This window comes from Lucilia sericata, unplaced genomic scaffold (assembly GCF_015586225.1).
Source record: "Lucilia sericata isolate MDLA Ls3-8-SP2 unplaced genomic scaffold, ASM1558622v1 Contig000057F_arrow, whole genome shotgun sequence".
Classification (NCBI taxonomy): domain Eukaryota; kingdom Metazoa; phylum Arthropoda; class Insecta; order Diptera; family Calliphoridae; genus Lucilia; species Lucilia sericata.
Genome location: NW_023994093.1, coordinates 874,338 through 898,826, shown reverse-complemented (window position 1 = coordinate 898,826; position 24,489 = coordinate 874,338). Strand labels below are relative to the sequence as shown.

Sequence of the window (24,489 nt, the reverse complement as noted above, 5' to 3'; positions counted from 1 at the left end):
AAAAATATAGTATAAAATTCTTGTATTTGAATAAATTTAAGCAATTTTAAACACAGTTCACGATTATTTCATTTAAAATCATGAAAAAAGTGTCAGAATTTACGAAAGGGGAAATCTGTTTAAATATCTTGGAAATTATGAAAATATCGCGAAAAGAAAAATAAAATATCTCAAGCTAATTTCATTAAAAGATTATTTGAATACTTTAAAAAGTAAAATTTTTTAAAATCTCTCATAAAAACTAAACATTTTATGCAAAAATGATAAGCGCTAACGGTTTTAAAATAAATCTCATTAGGGAGTCCTAAATTATTGAAACTATTGAACAAATTGTAATTATAAAACATCGTGATCAATATTCAATTAGTTCAGATCAATTTTCAAACAAAATTTTTTTGAAAACATTTAATTTCAGACCATAAAGCATATAGTCAAATCCATAAAGATTGCCAAGTACCACATTTAGAGGTGGTTTCATACATGGATGAAATTTTAATGCAAGAATACGACAACAAATTGTGTTTTTAAATCTAAATGAATTCAGAAAATATATTGGAAGTCCATTAATCGAAAAATATTAAGCTATAACCAACTTTCAAAGAAGTAGTATAACAAGAATGATTCAAGACGGGTCTTGACAAAAAGGGTATGGCCTAATAAATTGTAGAATGGAATCGTAGACCAAAGGTTGTAGGTAAACATATTACCCCAAGATATGTTCTCATATTCCCAACAAACAAAGTTGATAAAATGGCGATGTAGTCTAATGAAAACATGATTGATTCCAAAATGGTGGAAGCACGTTCCATAGAAAGTAGGCAATGATATGGTTGTCGACTTACTGATTGTAAAACAAATCGTTAAAAAACCTTGCGTATAACGTCTTTTAAGGGTTTCCCAATAAATTACAGCATATTTGTGGATAATCGTCCACGATATGCGTCATCAAGCTCCTCAAAGCCGTTGTCGGAAAGACATTAAGTTCTGGAGACTCAGATACCCAAATTCTAAATAAAAACTTGCCAAAAATAGCTGATGTTGTATTGCTATACACTAATTAATAATATTTTAGATGAAAGTCCTTTCTTTTTTGTTTTTATTTTAAAAATATTTGAACTTAAAACGAATACTCCTATTATTTTGAACAACAGATTTTGTATATAAATTTAAAAAAATATATATTTTTTTAAATAAATTTCTTAAATATTTAAAATAATGATTATAAAAATTAGAGAACAAGTTAAATAAATAAATTATAAAAATATTTAATTTTAAATCTAAATCTTTCACTAAAAAATTTATATTTAAATTTTTTGAAATTTTCACTCCTATTATTTTGAACGCAACTGTATATCGGCGTCGTAGTTTTGAACTTCAGTCAATTATATATTATATATATTAAGTTATACAATGTAGTGTGGAAAACGTCTGCCGCGAAAAGTTCAGCAACTTTCAACTTTGGACTCGTCGGCAGCTGATCAGGGTTGTATTTTGTTTTGTGTAGAATAAGAATAAACTAAAATTAAATAAATTTCACCAACAATGAAAGACATTAAAAAAAATAAACAAAAACGTAAAATTTTGGTTTTAAAAACAGTTATAGTCTTAAAAAAACATTAAAAGAAAGATCAAAATTACGCGTTATGTGTAACTTGCAGCTTGTAAAGCGTGAAAAGTTTGAAAAGCTTAAAACGCGTTGTCGCCTCAACGCGTGTTGTGAACTTCCACCTTAACGATTATTCTTTACCAGTGTCACTGGTAAGAATAGAACCCATGACTTCCGGTCTAGAAAACTACCAAACTATCCTACTGTAGGCACCTATCCCACGTGTAAGGAAGGCCCCATCACAACATTGTAGTCGGTAGTGTTATAAAACGAAAACAAAAACCTTCCGCTGCAAATCAGTTTTCGAAAACCATTTACAAATTTACCATAAATACATTTTTAATAGTAGAATCTACATGTTTGGGTTCTAAATTTGGAAGAGGGATAAACATCGGTCCCTATCCCTGTCATGAGCCAAACGAAGATACTGGTTCATATGAAAAACTAAAGAAACTGCTCATTTGGTGGCTTCATTTGTAAATGAAAAAACAAGTAAGAAAGTATAGTCGGGCGTGGCCGACCATATGATACCCTACACCAGTTATGAATATTAAATGAGATTTATTTTTCATAATAAAGCATTTATCTTCTATATTCCCTTGTTCCGATACATTTAAGCAATTTATGGATGAAAAACTAATTTTCTGAAAGAGGCTTTAATTATGGGCTCAGAAGCCCTTTTCGGGGGGTTCTGTTCTATGGGGGCTAGGTGAAATAATGGACCGATTTTAACCATTTTCAATAGGCTTCGTCCTTGGGTCAAATAAAACGTGCGTGCCAAACGGACGGACGGACATAGCTTAATCGACTCAGAAAACGATTCTATGCCGATTGGTATACTTTAAGGTGGGTCTAGGACGAATATTTTTGTATGTTACAAACATCAGCACAAATCCAATATACCCTCCCCACTAAAGTGGTGTAGGGTATAATAAGGTACTATGCGTAATATTTCCAAAATCCGATTTTATAGAGACCATATTCTTGTGCTATTCAATTGGCGGGGAGTGTATAATTCTAAATTAGTTTGCTTATTACTCTCCCAGCAAAAAAAGTGTGGAAAAAGATGTAGAATTTTCATCACAACTAGTAACCCGAAGTGCTTATAATTCAAGTGAAAAACCTATGAATTTTACATTAGCGTGTCATTGGAGGGATGTTGTTCATTTTTGACAACTTTGAACTACATCTAATCTTATCTTTAGAAGCTGTAAAAATCCGATATTTGTATTTCAAAAATAAACCACATTCTTTCAATGAAACGCTTATGTAAATTTCATTGGTTTTTCATCAAAATTTGAAGTACTTCGAATATGTTGTTTGTAGTGACTTTTCTACATCTCTTTTCTCATTTTTAACTGTGTTTTAATTTATGAGTATATGTTTGGTTTATAAAAGCGAAAAGTATGCAATCGCATTTTTAGATGTGATTAAGATGTCGTTTGTAAAGTATGACATCAATTATTTTTTGCTGGGCTATTATGTGGATGCAAGACAGGACGTATGATAAATATAATTTAAGCTTAAATAATAATTATACGTACTGTTGTAATTTAATTTAATTTCATTTAATATTTTAGAATAGAAACAATTTTAAATTTAATTTTTATCTAAATTTAACAAAACTGTAAACTCACGTGACAATTTATTTACATGCTTTCTAACGCCTCATTTAAATTAAATTTTTTGTATGACTAAAATACTACAGGACATTATTGATGTCATAAAAATAGATATACTCATGGTATATTTCATTATAAATAATTTTATTGTGGCCTGTGTCTGCAATTTGAATTATATTTTTTTAAGTTCAATGAACTTCAGTTAGTAACTGTCATATTGTAGTTAATGTTTTCATTATTTATGTATGTGGTATGTGTATGTATTAGCTAATCATCGACTATTTTTATAATCTAGTATAACAACATGACAACTTATTAAATTTTATGAATTATTAACACACCATTACTAACTATGTTTGAAAAGTATTGTTTTACTATTATTGATAAATTGTTAAAAATTAAACAACGACTTAATATAACAGACATTTTCAATTTGAAAACTAATTCTATATAAAATATTGTTGTTGCCACTATTCGACCTTTAATTGTAACCTTAATTCAATTATTTTTCTTTGTTTAACTTGTTATTGTGAAAAAAACTCCCTTTTGTTAGGCAAATAAATTATTTATTATTATAAATTATTTTTTAGCTAAAGCAAAATTAAATATTTTCTTTGAATGATATTGCAAAATGGAAGTAGTCTTAATTTGTTTATAACGTTTTGTTAGAAAATTAAAGGTTTTAAAAAACTAAGGTATTTTCAATAAAATTGTTTTCATTTTCAATTATTCACCGAAACAACTCATGCAATGTTGCGTTGAAAAACTATTAAAAGTTATATTCAACAAATACTGCTAAATTTATTATATTCTATTTTCAAGTTTTCAAATTAACAAACTCATTAAATTTTTATAGCTACAATTTATAGTTGTTGTTGTTGTTCAAATGTAAGAAATCTGTGTTATTTCTTTCATGTTTAACGATTTGCATAAATTAGCCAAATCATCAAATCGTCTATGGCCACATAAATGACCACTATACTATTTAGTGACTAATGATTTAAATAGGTCATTTATAAATTGTTATCGTTCATTGGAAAAATGAAATCATTTACAGTTTTTGTTATATTCTATGACATGGTGGATGGGGCGTAGTATGTTTTTTACACTGAACAATTTAGTTAGTAACCATATATTTGTTCTTCTGAAGTTTCATTTGAATCCTCATAAAAAACTTTGATTTAAATGTTGTAAAATCATAAGTTAAAATATGCGAAAAGTCGGACAACATATGGTTTTATAAAAGTTAAAAGTTGTCCTTCAGAAAATGACATTTGTTAATTTGCAGTTATATCAATTTTTAATATATTTAAGTCGTATAACTTATAGATGACGGAATTGAAACCAAAGCTAAATATCAAGCTCGTAAGGCTTAAACAATATTCGAGTTTAAGTTCGAATTCTATTTTTTAAACTTATCTTGAAAGTTATTAAGTTTGATTTTTTTCATTGTAAAGAATCCTAATGATTCTTCTATTCCACTTTTCGACTTTTTTCATTTAATTAAAAGTCGATTTTTAGACTTTTCCTATTTTATAAATAGTCGACTTTTCGAATTTTTCCGACTTTTTAAGACTTTTTTCGACTTTCCGACTTTTCGATTTTTTTTTTTGACTTCTTTCGAATTTTTTCCAACTATTTTTTTTTGACTTTTTTCTACTATTTTCGAGTTTTCGACTATTTCCGACTTATAGACTTTTTTCGGCTTTCTTCGACTTTTTTCGACTTTCCGACTTTTTTTTACAAAGTCGACTTTTCGATTTTTTTCATAGACGATAGTCGAGTTATCGACGTTTTTTGGAACAAAATAGTCGACTTCGACTTTTTTCGACAAAAAGTCGATTGTTCGATTATTCGAAAGTCGATTTATAGAACCCTAATTGCACCTTCTTTTTATATCCTTCACGTTCGTGAGTTTTATATAAGTTTGTTATTCCAGACTATAGTTTAGTTAGTAGATAAGTCAGTAGACTGGTGCATATACTGGTCAGTCAGTGGACTAGTCCATAGACTAGTTAAGAGACATAGAAAAGTCCACAGACTCGTCCATAGAACGAATAGTCCACAGACTAGGCAATAGACCAATGGACTAGTCCATTGACAAGCCTGTTAATATACTAGTCCATAGTCTAGTCAATAGAATAGTCCATAGAGTAGTCAATAGACTAACCAATGGACTAGTCAGTAGACTTGTACGTTATCGTAGTAGTTCACTGCTCGCGAACAGTCAAGTAGGGACTTCGTTTTGACCAGACCATAGATAAGTCCATTGACTAGTCTATTGACCAGTTCATAAAATAGTCCATAGACTAGTCAATATACTAGCTAATAGACTATACAGTAGATTTGTCCGTAGACTATATAATAGACATACTCCACAGACTAGCTCATTGGATAGTTAATAGACCGGTTCACAAACTAGTCGATATGGACTAGAAAATATATTTGTCCATAGACTAGTCAACATACTAGTTCATAGACTAGTAAGTAGATTCGTCCAAAGATTAGTTAGTAGACTTGTCCATAGAATAGTTCAGTTACTTATCCATAGACTAGTTATTAGACTAATCCATTGAATAGTCCATAAACTAGTCAATATACTAGACCATATAGTAGTCCATAGTCCTGTCCATAACTTCGAATTATCGAACATAACATATTTAGTAGGTGTATCTTAGATTGCCAAAGATCAGCCTTAGGAAATACCATTAGAAAAAGATGGGTTCATAAAATCTCGTGAAACTTACTGGACGAAACTTTGTGTACATCCTAATCCGCTTGGCTTCGAAGAGCCTAGAAGCTCATTTGTTCATTGTGGCTCTCACTTTAGTTGAGAGACGATAATTTTTATTAGTTTTTAGTATTAAGATTTAATTACATATTGTTAGGTCCAAGGAGGCGGATTCAATATTTAAATAAAATAAAAGTTCAGCCTATTCGTGCTGCGGCAACAAGTCCAAATTCCGTTGCCAATTTTGACGAATTTCGTAAAACGGAGAATTTCGTAAAAACGGCAAAGTAAAGAGTAACAAATATTTTGAAAATAGTAATAGTTATAACTTTGTCAAGTTTTCTATTTTATTAATAAGTACTTATGTTAATCAAATTATCTTTTACAAAAATCCTTTAATAAATAATAAATATATAAAAATGTCAAGGACAAAACAAATCCTTTCGATTGTTTACAAACAAATATAAAGTTATCACCATTTTCTCTTTTGTTTTAACCAAATAAAGTGTTCATATTATTTATGACATAGAAAGGTAAATAAAACTACCTAAATAAGCTTTAACTAAATTTAATACTAATCAAATAAGGGGTCAGTTAGTTCAACGAACATGTGCTTAATGGAAAACATATATTTAACAAGTAAGAGCAATTTATAAAAATGTTAAGTTGTTTGAAAAGCATGTCAAAAAAATTGATGTAAACAAACTAAATAAACTGCGTGATTTCATTAAAGCGAAAAAGTGTAAATTTGGACAAGGAGAAAGTTTTGAAATAGAACACGAATAAACAAATTCAAAATATTAAACAAAAATAAATCCCGACAATATCCTTCTACATGATTTTGTTTAAAATATTTTTACACTTACATTTCATCCATCGTTTCTAATGAAATTATAGGCGTATTGACAGTCTCTTTAATTTCAAAATTCTCCTTCTCTAGATAATTAATATCAATACGATTTAGTTCATTATTTATTTCTACATCATCAATCGATTTTTTACGTTTATAATAATAACAACACAAACAACAGTAGAATTGTAAAAATTTCTTAATGTTTTCAATAAAAGCCGGTCGTGTATTTACAAAATTTTCCCACAAATATTCTTTACACGCGTATAACGCATTTCCAGTCCTTTGTAAAATCTGGCCACAATTAATTGTCATATTTAAATAACAATAGGTCTATTGTTATGATGATGATAATGATGATTTTTAAACTATTTAATAATTATATATAAAGTGTTTTTCTTCTTATTCACACCTTTCCCATCGATCTATGGGAAAGCCATCGATATATTGTACAAAAGTTCCTCGTTTATATCTAGTGGCTATTGTCCTCATTAAGGGGCAAAGACATTTTAAATACACTTTAAACTTTAAAATACACATAACTACTAGGAAATTATTTGTTTTTTCTGTTTTAAATAACGTGAAATCCTTTCATCTCCCTCCTTGTGTACTTTCTTTTATTAGTTTCGGTGTTTTACTTAAATATGACCACGTTTGTTAACTTTTATTTAACGACTGAATTTTGTTTTGTCCACAACATGGTCTAAAGTCCTTTTCAAATCGCTATAACATTTACTTTAGAAACATACCAATACTTGTGCAAAGGCATTCATGCATGAGTGTGTGTGTAAGTCTAAGAAAACAACAAAAAATTCATTTGCATACAGTTGATTTAGAACTAGAACTATTGGGGGTAATAAAAGTTTTCTCTGACGAATTTCCAATAAAATTTTTTAATTGCACTTTTAATGTAATTTTTTTTACAGCACATTACGATTTCTTTGCAATATTTAATTGTTAATTTTGCTTACGAGCTCTCAAAGTATTTAGAATACACCATAAATTCAAAATTATGTATAATAAACAATTGTTAATTTTTAAGTTCAAAATATTTTGGACTTAAATGTAGACTAGATTATAGAATGGACTATATACAATTGACTATTCTATAGATTATTGAATATACTATAGTCAAGACTGGACTATAGATATGACAGTAGAAAAGACTAAAGATTAGACTATACACCAGAAAGTGGACTAGACTACAGACTAGAATATAGACTAGAATATAGACTAGACTATAGACTAGACTATATATTAAACTATAGACTAGACAATAAACTAGACTATAGACTAGAATATAGACTAGACTATAGACTAGATTATAGACTATACTTTAGACTGGACTATAGATATGGCTGTAGAAAAGACTAAAGATTAGACTATACTAAAGATTAGACTATACACTAGAAAGTGGACTAGACTAGACTAGACTAGGCAAGACTAGACTAGACTAGAATATAGACAAGACTATAGACTAGACTATAGACTAGACTATAGACAAGACTATAGACTAGACTATAGACTAGACTATAGACTAGACTATAGACTAGACTATAGACCAGACTATAGACTAGACTATAGACTAGACTATAGACTAGACTATAGACTAGACTATAGACTAGACTATAGACGAGACTATAGACTAGACTATAGACTAGACTATAGACTAGACTATAGACTAGACTATAGACTAGACTATAGACTAGACTATAGACTAAGACTATAGACTAGACTATAGACTGACTATAGACAACTATAGACTAGACTATAGACTAGACTATAGACTAGACTATAGACTAGATATAGACTAGACCGTATAGACTAGACTAGGACTAGACTATAGACTAGACTATAGACTAGACTATAGACTAGACTATAGACTAGACTATAGACTAGACTATAGACTAGACTAGAGACTGGACTATAGACTAGACTATAGACTAGACTATAGACTAGACTATAACTAGACTATAGACTAGACTATAGACAGAACTATAGACTAGACTATAGACTAGACTATAGACTAGACTATAGACTAGACTATAGACTAGACTATAGACTAGACTATAGACCTAGACTATAGACTAGACTCTAGACTAGACTATAGACTAGACTATAGACTAGACTATAGACTAGACTATAGACTAGACTATCGACTAGACTATAGACTAGACTATAGACTAGACTATAGACTAGACTATAGACTAGACTATAGAACTAGACTATAGACTAGACTATAGACTAGACTATAGACTAGACTATAGACTAGACTATAGACTAGACTATAGACTAGACTATAGACTAGACTATAGACTATACTATAGACTAGACTATAGACTAGACTATAGACTAGACTATAGACTAGACTATAGACTAGACTATAGACTAGACTATAGACTAGACTATAGACTAGACTATAGACTAGACTATAGACTAGACTATAGACTAGACTATAGACTAGACTATAGACTAGACTATAGACTAGACTATAGACTAGACTATAGACTAGACTATAGACTAGACTATAGACTAGACTATAGACTAGACTATAGACTAGACTATAGACTAGACTATAGACTAGACTATAGACTAGACTATAGACTAGACTATAGACTAGACTATAGACTAGACTATAGACTAGACTATAGACTAGACTATAGACTAGACTATAGACTAGACTATAGACTAGACTATAGACTAGACTATAGACTAGACTATAGACTAGACTATAGACTAGACTATAGACTAGACTATAGACTAGACTATAGACTAGACTATAGACTAGACTATAGACTAGACTATAGACTAGACTATAGACTAGACTATCGACTAGACTATAGACTAGACTATAGACTAGACTATAGACTAGACTATAGACTAGACTATAGACTAGACTATAGACTAGACTATAGACTAGACTATAGACTAGACTATAGACTAGACTATAGACTAGACTATAGACTAGACTATAGACTAGACTATAGACTACTATAGACTAGACTATAGACTAGACTATAGACTAGACTATAGACTAGACTATAGACTAGACTATAGACTAGACTATAGACTAGACTATAGACTAGACTATAGACTAGACTATAGACTAGACTATAGACTAGACTATAGACTAGACTATAGACTAGACTATAGACTAGACTATAGACTAGACAATAGACTAGACTATAGACTAGACTATAGACTAGACTATAGACTAGACTATAGACTAGACTATAGACTAGACTATAGACTAGACTATAGACTAGACTATAGACTAGACTAGACTAGACTATAGACTAGACTATAGACTAGACTATAGACTAGACTATAGACTAGACTATAGACTAGACTATAGACTAGACTATAGACTAGACTATAGACTAGACTATAGACTAGACTATAGACTAGACTATAGACTAGACTATAGACTAGACTATAGACTAGACTATAGACTAGACTATAGACTAGACTATAGACTAGACTATAGACTAGACTATAGACTAGACTATAGACTAGACTATAGACTAGACTATAGACTAGACTATAGACTAGACTATAGACTAGACTATAGACTAGACTATAGACTAGACTATAGACTAGACTATAGACTAGACTATAGACTAGACTATAGACTAGACTATAGACTAGACTATAGACTAGACTATAGACTAGACTATAGACTAGACTATAGACTAGACTATAGACTAGACTATAGACTAGACTATAGACTAGACTATAGACTAGACTATAGACTAGACTATAGACTAGACTATAGACTAGACTATAGACTAGACTATAGACTAGACTATAGCTAGACTATAGACTAGACTATAGACTAGACTTATAGACTAGACTATAGACTAGACTAGAGACTAGACTATACAGACTATAGACTAGACTATAGACTAGACTATAGACTGACTATAGACTAGACTATAGACTAGACTATAGACTAGACTATAGACTAGACTAGACTAGACTATAGGACTAGACTATAGACTAGACTATAGACTAGACTATAGACTAGACTATAGACTAGACTATAACTAACATAGACTAGACTATAGACTAGACTATAGACTAGACTATAGACCTAGACTATAGACTAGACTATAGACTAGACTATAGACTAGCATAGACTAGAACGATAGACTAGACCATAGACTAGACTATAGACTAGACTATAGACTAGACTATAGACTAGACTATAGACTAGACTATAGACTAGACTATAGACTAGACTATAGACTAGACATACTAGACTAAGACTAGACTATAGACTAGACTATAGACTAGACTATAGACTAGACTATAGACTAGACTATAGACGACTATAGACTAGACTATAGACTATAGACTATAGACTAGACTATAGACTAGACTATAGACTAGACTATAGACTAGACTATAGACTAGACTATAGACTAGACTATAGACTAGACTATAGACTAGACTATAGACAAGACTATAGACTAGACTATAGACTAGACTATAGACTAGACTATAGACTAGACTATAGACTAGACTATAGACTAGACTAGACTAGACTATAGACTAGACTATAGACTAGACTATAGACTAGACTATAGACTAGACTATAGACTAGACTATAGACTAGACTATAGACTAGACTAGACTATAGACTAGACTATAGACTAGACTATAGACTAGACTTAGACTAGACTATAGACTAGACTATAGACTAGACTATAGACTAGACTAACTATAGACTAGACTATAGACTAGACTATAGACTAGACTATAGACTAGACTATAGACTAGACTATAGACTAGACTATAGACTAGACTATAGACTAGACTATAGACTAGACTATAGACTAGACTATAGACTAGACTATAGACTAGACTATAGACTAGACTATAGACTAGACTATAGACTAGACTATAGACTAGACTATAGACTAGACTATAGACTAGACTATAGACTAGACTATAGACTAGACTATAGACTAGACTATAGACTAGACTATAGACTAGACTATAGACTAGACTAGAGACTAGACTATAGACTAGACTATAGACTAGACTATAGACTAGACTATAGACTAGACCATAGACTAGACTATAGACTAGACTATAGACTAGACTATAGACTAGACTATAGACTAGACCATAGACTAGACTATAGACTAGACTATAGACTAGACTATAGACTAGACTATAGACTACTATAGACTAGACTATAGACTAGACTATAGACTAGACTATAGACTAGACTATAGACTAGACTATAGACTAGACTATAGACTAGACTATAGACTAGACTATAGACTAGACTATAGACTAGACTATAGACTAGACTATAGACTAGACTATAGACTAGACTATAGACTAGACTATAGACTAGACTATAGACTAGACTAGACTATAGACTGATAGACTATAGACTAGACTAGACCATAGACTAGACCATAGACTAGACTATAGACTAGACTATAGACTAGACTATAGACTAGACTATAGACTAGACTATAGACTAGTCCATAGACTAGACTATAGACTAGACTATAGACTAGACTATAGACTAGACTAGACTAGACTATAGACTAGACTATAGACTAGACTATAGACTAGACCATAGACTAGACTATAGACTAGACTATAGACTAGACTATAGACTAGACCATAGACTAGACCATAGACTAGACTATAGACTAGACTATAGACTAGACTATAGACTAGACTATAGACTAGACTATAGACTAGACTATAGACTAGACTATAGACTAGACTATAGACTAGACTAACTATAGACTAGACTATAGACTAGACTATAGACTAGACTATAGACTAGACTATAGACTAGACTATAGACTAGACTATAGACTAGACTATAGACTAGACTATAGACTAGACTATAGACTAGACTATAGACTAGACTATAGACTAGACTATAGACTAGACTATAGACTAGACTATAGACTAGACTATAGACTAGACTATAGACTAGACTATAGACTAGACTATAGACTAGACTATAGACTAGACTACTAGACTAGACTATAGACTAGAACTATAGACCTAGACTATAGACTAGACTATAGACTGACTATAGACTAGACTATAGACTAGACTATAGACTAGACATAGACTAGACTATAGAACATAGACTATAGACTAGACTAGACCTATAGACTAGACTATAGACTAGACTATGACTAGACTATAGACTAGACTATAGACTAGACTATAGACTAGACTATAGACTAGACTATAGACTAGACTATAGACTAGACTATAGACTAGACTATAGACTAGACTATAGACTATACTATAGACTAGACTATAGACTAGACTATAGACTACACTATAGACTAGACTATAGACTAGACTAAACTATTCTAAGTCTTCATATAGATTTCTAAAATTTCAGATTTATATTATTTCGGCGTGATATATTTTTTTGTTCTAAACCAAAAATTATTCTAAAAACATCTGTCCAAAGGTATAATATTCTTAGTAGTATAACTCTCTCTAAAAACAGAGTCCAATAATTTTATATTAGACCTAATACAAACTAAAACGCTTAATAGGTGGTCTATTGTTTAGTGGTCATTGGTAAATTCCCTTTAAGCACCACTTGAATGGTGCTGGTAATGTAGTAGGAAATGGTGGAAAACAACATGCTTATTTCTACGTTTGTTTTCCTTAGAAAATTATTCTTTCTTTTTACTACTCATATATTTCCTCTGAACTTTCTCTACTACTATTTTTTTTATATGTTAGATTTTAGAAATGTTAATAAATGTTTTTTCTTTTTTTTATGAAGTGTAGTAGTGACAAACCGAAATTTATAACGATTCGCTGTATTTTATACACATTTTGATTGTCGATACCATATATGAGTTTATTAGCCATATTTATTAGTGTGAAAAAGGAAATAGAAATATTTAGATTAACCTCACACCAAATAACATTTTTAATTGAGTAACAAAAAAATATTTGCTGAATCTAGATAATTTTGTTTTCAAGTTGTTGTGTGAGGGCGAGGATATATTAACTAGATTATTACTTTAGGTATAGTTTTTAAATTCTTAAAGTTCACTTTCAAAAAACACCTTCCTTACTATTTAATTTCTTTTATCTTGAGTTAGTCACTCACTACAAGTCGTGTTAAAACCACAATTTAATAAATTCCAATAAAACACCTATCTGACTCCAAATATTTAATGAAGAATTAAGAAAACAACATGACTGGTCATAAATTAAATGACATGCAGACATAAAAAAGTGAACACAAAAGTAAAAGGGCCTTTCCCACCCCCTTATAGTCTATACAATGACCTCCTCAAAAGAAAAGCACTCGAACTCATTCACGCAATATTAAAGTTTTGCCTGAGAAACTTAAACCGACCTCAATAACTTTAAGATTCCATTGAAAGCATTAGGATGGCTTAGAAAAAATTCATGAAACTTTTGGTATGACATTATCCGTTGTTGTTGAAAGCTGTTGCCTGGGAAAGAACGTTCGTTTAAATTCGATGATAAAATGGGTATCCACTAACTAACTAACTAACTAACTAACTAACTAACTAACTAACTAACTAACTAACTAACTAACTAACTAACTAACTAACTAACTAACTAACTAACTAACTAACTAACTAACTAACTAACTAACTAACTAACTAACTAACTAACTAACTAACTAACTAACTAACTAACTAACTAACTAACTAACTAACTAACTAACTAACTACTAACTAACTAACTAACTAACTAACTACTAACTAACTAACTAACTAACTAACTAACTAACTAACTAACTAACTAACTACTAACTAACTAACTAACTAACTAACTAACTAACTAACTAACTAACTAACTAACTAACTAACTAACTAACTAACTAACTAACTAACTAACTAACTAACTAACTAACTAACTAACTAACTAACTAACTAACTAACTAACTAACTAACTAACTAACTAACTAACTAACTAACTAACTAACTAACTAACTAACTAACTAACTAACTAACTAACTAACTAACTAACTAACTAACTAACTAACTAACTAACTAACTAACTAACTAACTAACTAACTAACTAACTAACTAACTAACTACTAACTAACTAACTAACTAACTAACTAACTAACTAACTAACTAACTAACTAACTAACTAACTAACTAACTAACTAACTAACTAACTAACTAACTAACTAACTAACTAACTAACTAACTAACTAACTAACTAACTAACTAACTAACTAACTAACTAACTAACTAACTAACTAACTAACTAACTAACTAACTAACTAACTAACTAACTAACTAACTAACTAACTAACTAACTAACTAACTAACTAACTAACTAACTAACTAACTAACTAACTAACTAACTAACTACTAACTAACTAACTAACTACTACTAACTAACTAACTAACTAACTAACTAACTAACTAACTAACTACTAACTAACTAACTAACTAACTAACTAACTAACTAACTAACTAACTAACTACTAACTAACTAACTAACTAACTAACTAACTAACTAACTAACTAACTAACTACTAACTAACTAACTAACTAACTAACTAACTAACTAACTAACTAACTAACTAACTAACTAACTAACTAACTAACTAACTAACTAACTAACTAACTAACTAACTAACTAACTAACTAACTAACTAACTAACTAACTAACTAACTAACTAACTAACTAACTACTAACTAACTAACTAACTACTAACTAACTACTAACTAACTAACTAACTAACTAACTAACTAACTAACTAACTAACTAACTAACTACTAACTAACTAACTAACTAACTAACTAACTAACTACTAACTAACTAACTAACTAACTAACTAACTAACTACTAACTAACTAACTAACTAACTAACTAACTAACTAACTAACTAACTAACTAACTAACTAACTAACTAACTAACTAACTACTAACTAACTAACTAACTAACTAACTAACTAACTAACTAACTAACTAACTAACTAACTAACTAACTAACTAACTAACTAACTAACTAACTAACTAACTAACTAACTAACTAACTAACTAACTACTAACTAACTAACTAACTAACTAACTAACTAACTAACTAACTAACTAACTAACTAACTAACTAACTAACTAACTAACTAACTAACTAACTAACTAACTAACTAACTAACTAACTACTAACTAACTAACTAACTAACTAACTAACTAACTAACTAACTAACTAACTAACTAACTAACTAACTAACTAACTAACTAACTAACTAACTAACTAACTAACTAACTAACTAACTACTAACTAACTAACTAACTAACTAACTAACTAACTAACTAACTAACTAACTAACTAACTACTACTACTAACTAACTAACTAACTAACTAACTAACTAACTAACTACTAACTAACTAACTACTAACTAACTAACTACTAACTAACTAACTAACTAACTAACTAACTAACTAACTAACTAACTAACTAACTAACTAACTAACTAACTAACTAACTAACTAACTAACTAACTAACTAACTAACTAACTAACTAACTAACTAACTAACTAACTAACTAACTAACTAACTAACTACTAACTAACTAACTACTATAACTACTAACTACTAACTAACTAACTAACTAACTAACTAATACTAACTAACTAACTAACTAACTAACTAACTAACTAACTAACTAACTAACTAACTAACTAACTAACTAACTAACTAACTAACTAACTAACTAACTAACTGACTGACTGACTGACTGACTGACTGACTAACTGACTGACTGACTAACTAAATAACTAATTAATGGGCCTCCCTAACATTAAAATACTCACACTTATTAAATAAGCAGAAACTTAAAACACACAAGAATTAAATAACAAGTTAGAGTGCTATATTCGGCTATGCCGAATCTTAAATACCCTCCACCAGCAAGCTACTTTTTATTGAAACCCATTTAACTATCTAATTTTTAGATAACTTGGCAAAATTTTTGTTTCCTTATTGAGGGTACTAACATTTATGCATGTGTCAAACTAATTTTAATTAGGTCGAGAAAAATGTATATTAATATGGGAGCTAAGACAACCTATGGACCGATCCGGAAGAAAAAATCCGTAGAATGATTTATATATACAAAATACACATTATGTCGAATTTTATCCCGATAACTTTGATTGTTAATGTGCATTTGAGTAATTTTCGGAAATGGTCCTTATATGGGAGTTGTGACCAATTATCAACCGTTAAGGAAAAAATTTCGTGTAATGATTTATATGCCAAAAAAAATTCAAGTCGAATTTTACTACAATAGATTTATTAATTAATGAAATATGTGCGTTAAGGTGATTTTCGGAAGTGAACTTTATATGTATAGGAGCTACGACCTTACACAAAACATATTTGTGTCGAATTTTATCAAGATATCTTTATTTGTTAATGAAATATGTGCGTTTAAGTGATTTTTATGATATATGAAACAATCCGGAAAAAAAAATTGGTAGAATGATTTATATGCTGACAAAACATATTCAAGTCGTACTTTATCCAAATAGCTTTATTATTCAAAGAAATATGTGCGTTTAAGTGATTTTCGTAAGTGGACCTTCTATGGGAGCCTCTCCGGAAAAAATTTCGTAGAGTGATTCATATAAAGACAAAACATATTTGTGTCGAATTTTATCAAGATAACTTTATTTGACAATGAAATATGTATTTTTAAGTGATTTTCGGAAATGGGGTTATATGGGAGCTATGACCAATAATGGACCGATCCGTAACAAAATTAGTAGAATGATTTGTATGTATACAAAACATATTTGTGTCGAATTTTATCCCGATATCTTTATAATTCAATGAAATATATGCGTTTAAGTGATTTTCGGAAGTGGACTTAATATAGGAGCTATGACCAATTATGGACCTATCCGGAAAAAATTTCGTAGAGTGATTTATATTTACACTAAACATATTTGTGTCGAATTTCATCAAGATAGCTTTATATGACAATGAAATATGAGCTTTTAAATGATTTTCGGAAGTGGGCCTTATATGGGAGCTATGACCAATAATGGACCGATCCGTAAAAAATTTCGTAGAATGATTTGTATGTACACAAGACATGTTTAACTCGAATTTTATCACAATAGCTTTATTCATCAATGAAATATGTGCGTTTAGCTGATTTTCGGAAGTGGACCTTGTATGGGAGCTATGGCCAATTGTGGACCGACTGAGATCTGCGTTGACAGTATGATTTCTGTTCACATTATATTTGCATGTGCAAAATTTTGTGTTGATACCGATATATTTGAGGGAGTTATTAACGATAAACTAATTTCCGGGAATATATAGCTTTGTATGGGGGCTATGGGAAATATTGAATCGATTGTAAAGATTTTCAACATAATTAATCACTGCCATGAAAAAATAATGTGTGACAAAATTCATCGAAATATCTTTGGTAGTTTCTGAGAAAACTTCAAAAGAATGATGAAAAAAACGTAATTTTTTTCGAGGTAGTCTGAAATTTTTACTCATAGCTTTTTACGTTGTGAACCGATTTTGCTGATTTTCAATACCAAACTGCTTAGGATAACAATAAATATTTTGGGTGAATTTGGTTGATTTCCTTTGCTTAGTTTTAACGTGAGCGTGTTTTACACAGACAGACAGACAGACAGACAGACAGACAGACAGACGGACAGACGGACAGACGGACATAGCTAAATCGACTCAGAATTTCATAAGGACCCAGAATATATATACTTTGTTGGGTCTTAGATGAATATTTCTTGGTGTTACACACGGAACGACAAACTTATATATACCCTCTATCACCACTGATGGTGGTGGAGGGTATAAAAATGTTAAGTTCTCAATATTTTATGACGCGTGTTTTACTTCTTTCTGTACATGGTGTAGTTTTCTTAATCATGTTTATAATTCTAACTTCATTAAACAGAATTTTCAAGTGGTTTTGTGGTGACTCTAAAATTGAGGTCAATTTTAACATTTTCGACATTTGTATTAATTTAGCAATTTCTTTTAATTTTCTTGAATTCTTGTAGACTTTTTTTCGTTGTTTTTCTAATATGAACTTTCTTAATTATGAAGTTTTTTTTTATAGTTTTATATGAAAATTACTGTATGCTTACAAATTAGTTGGTATTTACCCCAGTGGTTTGACTGACCATTAAGTTTTGAAGTTAATCTTTATTATAAATGTGGGTCAAATTGTGCTTTATGTGAGTGTAGTAATTTCGTTGTCATTATATTCAATCATTTTGTGGTTTTGTGTTTAGGAATGAATATATTTTCAAATCAATTGATATGTTGTATTTTTAAGGGGATCTGGCATTTAAAAACGAATTTTAATGTTATATAAACCGTTTATAAAATAAAAAAATTTGTTTAGGAATAAAGCCTTTACATTTAAATTGGGAATAGTGCTTCTTATTACTTATTTTTATATTAAATGTGCCATACTAATAATTTAAACACTTCTGATCTGTAATATCTAAAAAATATAAATAATTTTATCCAGTCACTAAATAAGGCCTTATCACAAATATATTTCACTACCCTATAACTTATCAGTGCGGATGACACATAAATTTACCAGAACTTATATAATTCTATCTAAAGATCTTAATTGTAGAAGAAACTTTATCAAAATATTGATGAACCATTATTACGTCCAATACAAAAATATTGGTCAATAAAGAGAGCATTTTTAGAGAAAATAAAAATGACAATGTTAACTTTAGAAGATCTAAGATTTTTAAATCTAAGAGGAGTTTGGTAGCCACAAAATTCTATAGCAAAATCATATTTTTTCGACTATGCTATGAAGCCATTTCCATGAAATATCAAAAGTATATTTATTGGAATAAAATTAGGAGACTATAGGCTATACAAATCCAAAATTTTATTTTAATTGGTCAGTAAGTTTTGTACTTGAACATAGATTTTCGCTATTCTCTTACATAGGCCTCTATTTAATAAACTAATCGATTATAATTATTTCATATAAAACTTGATTTTATAGGAAGCAAAAATTAATTCTTTTTTGCAAAAACTAATAGAGTAATTAGTTGTATAAAAATTGTACATTGTAAAATAATTTCGTGTCAAGTGACCCCATCCGATTTGGATTTGGAAATTTGCATCAAGGTTAGTACTATGGGATAGTAGACAGACACAAATTTTCAGCTCTATCGGTCAAGAACTGTCGGAGTCAGAGAGGGTCACACAGGGTTTTATTCAAATGAGTGTAACTTTTCACCTATTGGTCCTAGCAAAAATTGTCCAAAGGAGTACAGATAGCTATTTTTTCATTCTCTGCAAAAAATTTTAAAAAATTAAAAAAAAAAAAATTGTTGGAATGAATGAAGAAATAGCTATCCGAACTCCTTTGGACAATTTTAACTAGGACAAATGCTGAAAATCTGTTTACATAAGTTATCATACATCCTGGCTGTACAATAAATTTCGGATATACATAGGTACAAAACGCCTTTTTAACCGTTCGTTTTTTCGGCTGATTTGAAAAACTGTTAACCAGAAAGTGATTAAAAAGCTAAGAAAAGTGAAACATTTAATTTGAATTATCTAGTTTCGATTATAAATCTTTGATTTCATTTGTAACATCGACATTTTCTAGGTCCTTATTCTCAAATGATCTAGACATGTCTTTCAGTCAGTCTGTCAGTCAGAAAGTCAGTCAGTCAGTCAGTCTCTTGAAAGAACGATAGGACCTAAACTATTGTTACAGTTTGATTGGTATTCAAAATGGACAAAATCGGTTTACATTTGAACATGGCCTCCATATAATGTTCGCTTTAGAAAATTACTAACGTTCATAACAGGCTTAAAAATACTAGTATTTTTATGAAATTATACTTAAATTTTTTATGAACCAAAATTTCATATAAATCGGCAAATTGAAATTTGCGAATTGTGTTAAGTATTGTATATATATTTTTTTAAAAACTAATTTTACTGATTCGATAAAATTTATTTTGATTTCGATACATATTTAAAACGAAATTTTGATCACATTGGATCATAATATCATGTATAACAATATTATGATAAATACAAAAATATCATGATGAAATATTTTGACGGTATTTAATATTTTTTGACGGTATTTGATATTTTAAAATTGTTACAATAACGATAATATGTTAAGACTACAATCATAATTTTAATCATAATATGTTGCTCTTAGAACATAGTTACCACAACCAGAAGAAGAACATTTGCAAAATTAAAGCGTTTTTGGAAACTGTTCTAAATCACAGGAATTTTGCAAAAAAAAAAAAAAAAATGGGAGAATTCAGAATATTATTATCAATTTTATAAGACAAGTAATAAATTATAGTCGGGCGAGGTCGACCATATAATACCATACACCTTTGACAAAAATATAATGTGATTTATTTGCCATAATAAAGCATTTAAATTGAATTGTACCTTGCCTCAGATATACATACTTAAGCCGTTTATTGTTGAATAAAATTGTGGACATTTAAGTGAAATTTTGATGGGTGCTTTTCATAGGGGCTAGAGTCATATGAGGATCTATTATTATGGAATTCGTGAAGGTCATTAAATCTTGTATACAACTTGGTTTGCAGCTTTTTGTCTAGATATGAGTATATTAAACATAATTATGAACTTAAAAGCCCTATTCGGTGGGTTCAGTTGTATGGGGGCTAGGTGAAATAATGGACCGATGTAAACCATTTTCGTTTACGATACCATAAAAGATCATGTGCCAAATTTCATTGAATTATCTCCAAAATTGCGACCTGTAGTTTGATTACAAAGTTTCAAAGCCCTATTCGGGGGGTTCAGTCGTATGGAGGCTAGGTGAAATAATGGACCGATGTTAACCATTTTCAATAGACTTTGTCTACGGTACCCTGAAAGATCATGTGCCAAATTTCATTGAATTATCTCCAAAATTGCGACCTGTAATTTGATTACAAAGTTTCAAAGCCCTATTCGGGGGGTTCAGTCGTATGGAGGCTAGGGGAAATAATGGACCGATGTTAACCATTTTCAATAGACTTTGTCTACGGTACCATAAAAGATCATGTGCCAAATTTCATTGAATTATCTGCAAAATTGCGACCTGTAGTTTGATTACAAAGTTTAAAAGCCCTATTCGGGGGTTCAGTTGTATGGGGGCTAGGTGAAATAATGGACCGATGTTAACCATTTTCAATAGACTTTGTCTACGGTACCATAAAAGATCATGTGCCAAATTTCATTGAATTATCTCCAAAATTGCGACTTGTAGTTTGATTACAATGTTTACAAGCCCTATTGGGGGGTTCAGTTGTATGGGGCTAGGTGAAATAATGGAACGATCTTAACCATTTTCAATAGGCTTCGTCCCTGGGACAATAGAAGATCATGTACCAAATTTCATTGAATTATCTACAAAATTGCGACCTGTAGTTTGATTACAAGGTTTACATGGACGGACGGACAGACGGACGGACATAGCTAAATCGACTTAGAAAATGATTCTGAGCTGATTGGTATACTTTAAGGTGGATATATTATTGTTCATTATTTCACCTAGACCCCATACAACCGGACCCCCGAATAGGGCTTTTGACCTCATAATATTGTTAAATGATCTACTATCTCTACAAAAATTGGCAAAACTTAGTTTTGTATGAGACTTAATAATTCTTGCGATTTACGTAAAGATCCGGTATTATTTGACCCTAGCCCCCATACAAAGTCCCCTTCAGAAAATGACTTGAATGTCCACAATTCACCTATAAACACTAGTATTACGATGAAATTTGACAGAAATAAGTTTTATATAAACATAAATCCCTACAATATATTTTATAAGGATCGGCTCAAGTTTTGCCCTAGCCCCCATATAACTGGACCTTCCGATTTGGGCCTTTTAGCTCATAACTACGTCATTCAAAAATTGGGACAACTAAGTTTGATATAATCCTTAATAACACTGTCAATTTTAGTAATAATCGGTCCTCGTTTGAACCCAGCCCCATACAAAGTCCCCTTCAGAAAATGGTTTGAACGTCTAAAATTCTCCAATACCAATACACAATAAAATACTCCGATTGGACCTTTTAGCTCTTAACCACTATCTTTCGAAAAAATCAGTGTAATTAAGTTTGATAATTATAAATAACATTGTCGATTGTTCGGGCCTCATTCGACCCCAGCGCCTATACAAAGTCCCCTTCTGAAAAAGACTTGAATGCCCACAACTCACTTATAAACACTATTATCACGATTAAATTTGGCACAAATAACTTTTATATAAACATAATACCCGATAATAAATTTTATAATGATCGGTTCAATTTCTGCCCAGCCCCCATACAACCGGACTACTACCTATCCAAAATCAGTATAATTAAGTTTGATATAATTATAAATAACACTGTAGATTGTCGTAATGATCGAGCCTCATTTAACCCTAACCCCTATACATATGTATATAGTGTTTCATCTGAGGATAGGACTATCGGTATGCCAGATTTCAATCTTACTTAATTGATAAAAATTTGCTTCTACACAACTTAAATTTGCAATTGTTACGTTCATATACAACATACTAATTACAAACTTTAAAAGAACATTTTATAATATACATATTTATAATATTAACGTGCAATTAACGTGAAAATTCAACAAGTTTCAGTTTAACGAACTCCGCCCAACTCTTATAAAATAACAAGATTATTTATAAAACTTTAAACATTCCAAACAAAAAGTAAGCAATTTTCCCTGAACTTCAACAATTGCTAGAGAAACTTTCTAATTATCCTGCATAAAATCAAGAAGGCTGGCTTAGTTGCAAACATGCATATAGACAAATTAAACTTTTACCATAAAATAGAGTTTTTGTTTGTTTTTACCACATACCTTTGCATTAGAAATTTATCAACATTAACAAAACGACGACCATTTGTTGCAGCCTGTTGTTGTTGTTGTTGCTGTAGTTGACTGGGGAGTTTTGTGCCACCCGGGGAAATGGTATAAGTACCATCTAGATTATCGTCACAATTGTTTAAATCTTTATGTTGAAGATTTTCCGACATTTTGAAATTCTCTACAAATGTGTTTTGATAAAAATAAATAAAAAAAAAATGATTTTAGTACAAAATTTGATTTGTCTAAAAATTTAGTTTTGTGACAAAAAACCTTGATTTCCACAATTGCTTTTATGGTTAGTAGTTGTTATCGAACTGGTATTATGATGATTAAAATGTTGGGCCCGATTTGTATTGTTGTTGATGTAGTAATAGGGTGGGGATTGTTGTTGTTGCTGTTGATGGTGTTGTGTAGAATAGTTATTCTGAGATTTTCTTCTATGCGATAATTGAGGATGATGATATTGTTGTGATGTCAGAGAATAATTAACTTTTGGATAAGTGGAGTTCATATTGTATTGCTGTTGTTGCAAATGGGCATAAGCACCCATACCAGGATAATATGTTGGTGGTTTATGTACTCGATATGTTGTATTCATATCCATTGTGGGAAACCTAAGTGAGAAATGTTGAAAAGTTTGAGTTAATTTGCTTATTAAAAGAAAAACTGTTCAAGGTAATTGCTAACAATGGTTAATTGAAAGCTTTATCTATGAATAATCTTATTTGTTGTTACTAAATAAAATCAATCAA

The 24,489-nt window shown here is 30.3% G+C and overlaps 1 protein-coding gene across 1 annotated transcript in view; it reads right to left on the bottom strand.

Annotated features, from left to right (window-relative positions):
- The window catches only part of LOC119616100, a 54,977-nt gene that overhangs the window by 2,510 nt on the left and 27,978 nt on the right, over nucleotides 1-24,489 (bottom strand). Inside the window, exons 7-8 of the mRNA XM_037972278.1 lie at nucleotides 24,008-24,351; nucleotides 23,729-23,915 (exon numbers count right to left, since the gene is read on the bottom strand). Of these exons, the coding sequence (XP_037828206.1) occupies nucleotides 23,729-23,915; nucleotides 24,008-24,351 (531 nt within the window). The remainder of the gene's footprint in view (nucleotides 1-23,728; nucleotides 23,916-24,007; nucleotides 24,352-24,489) is intronic.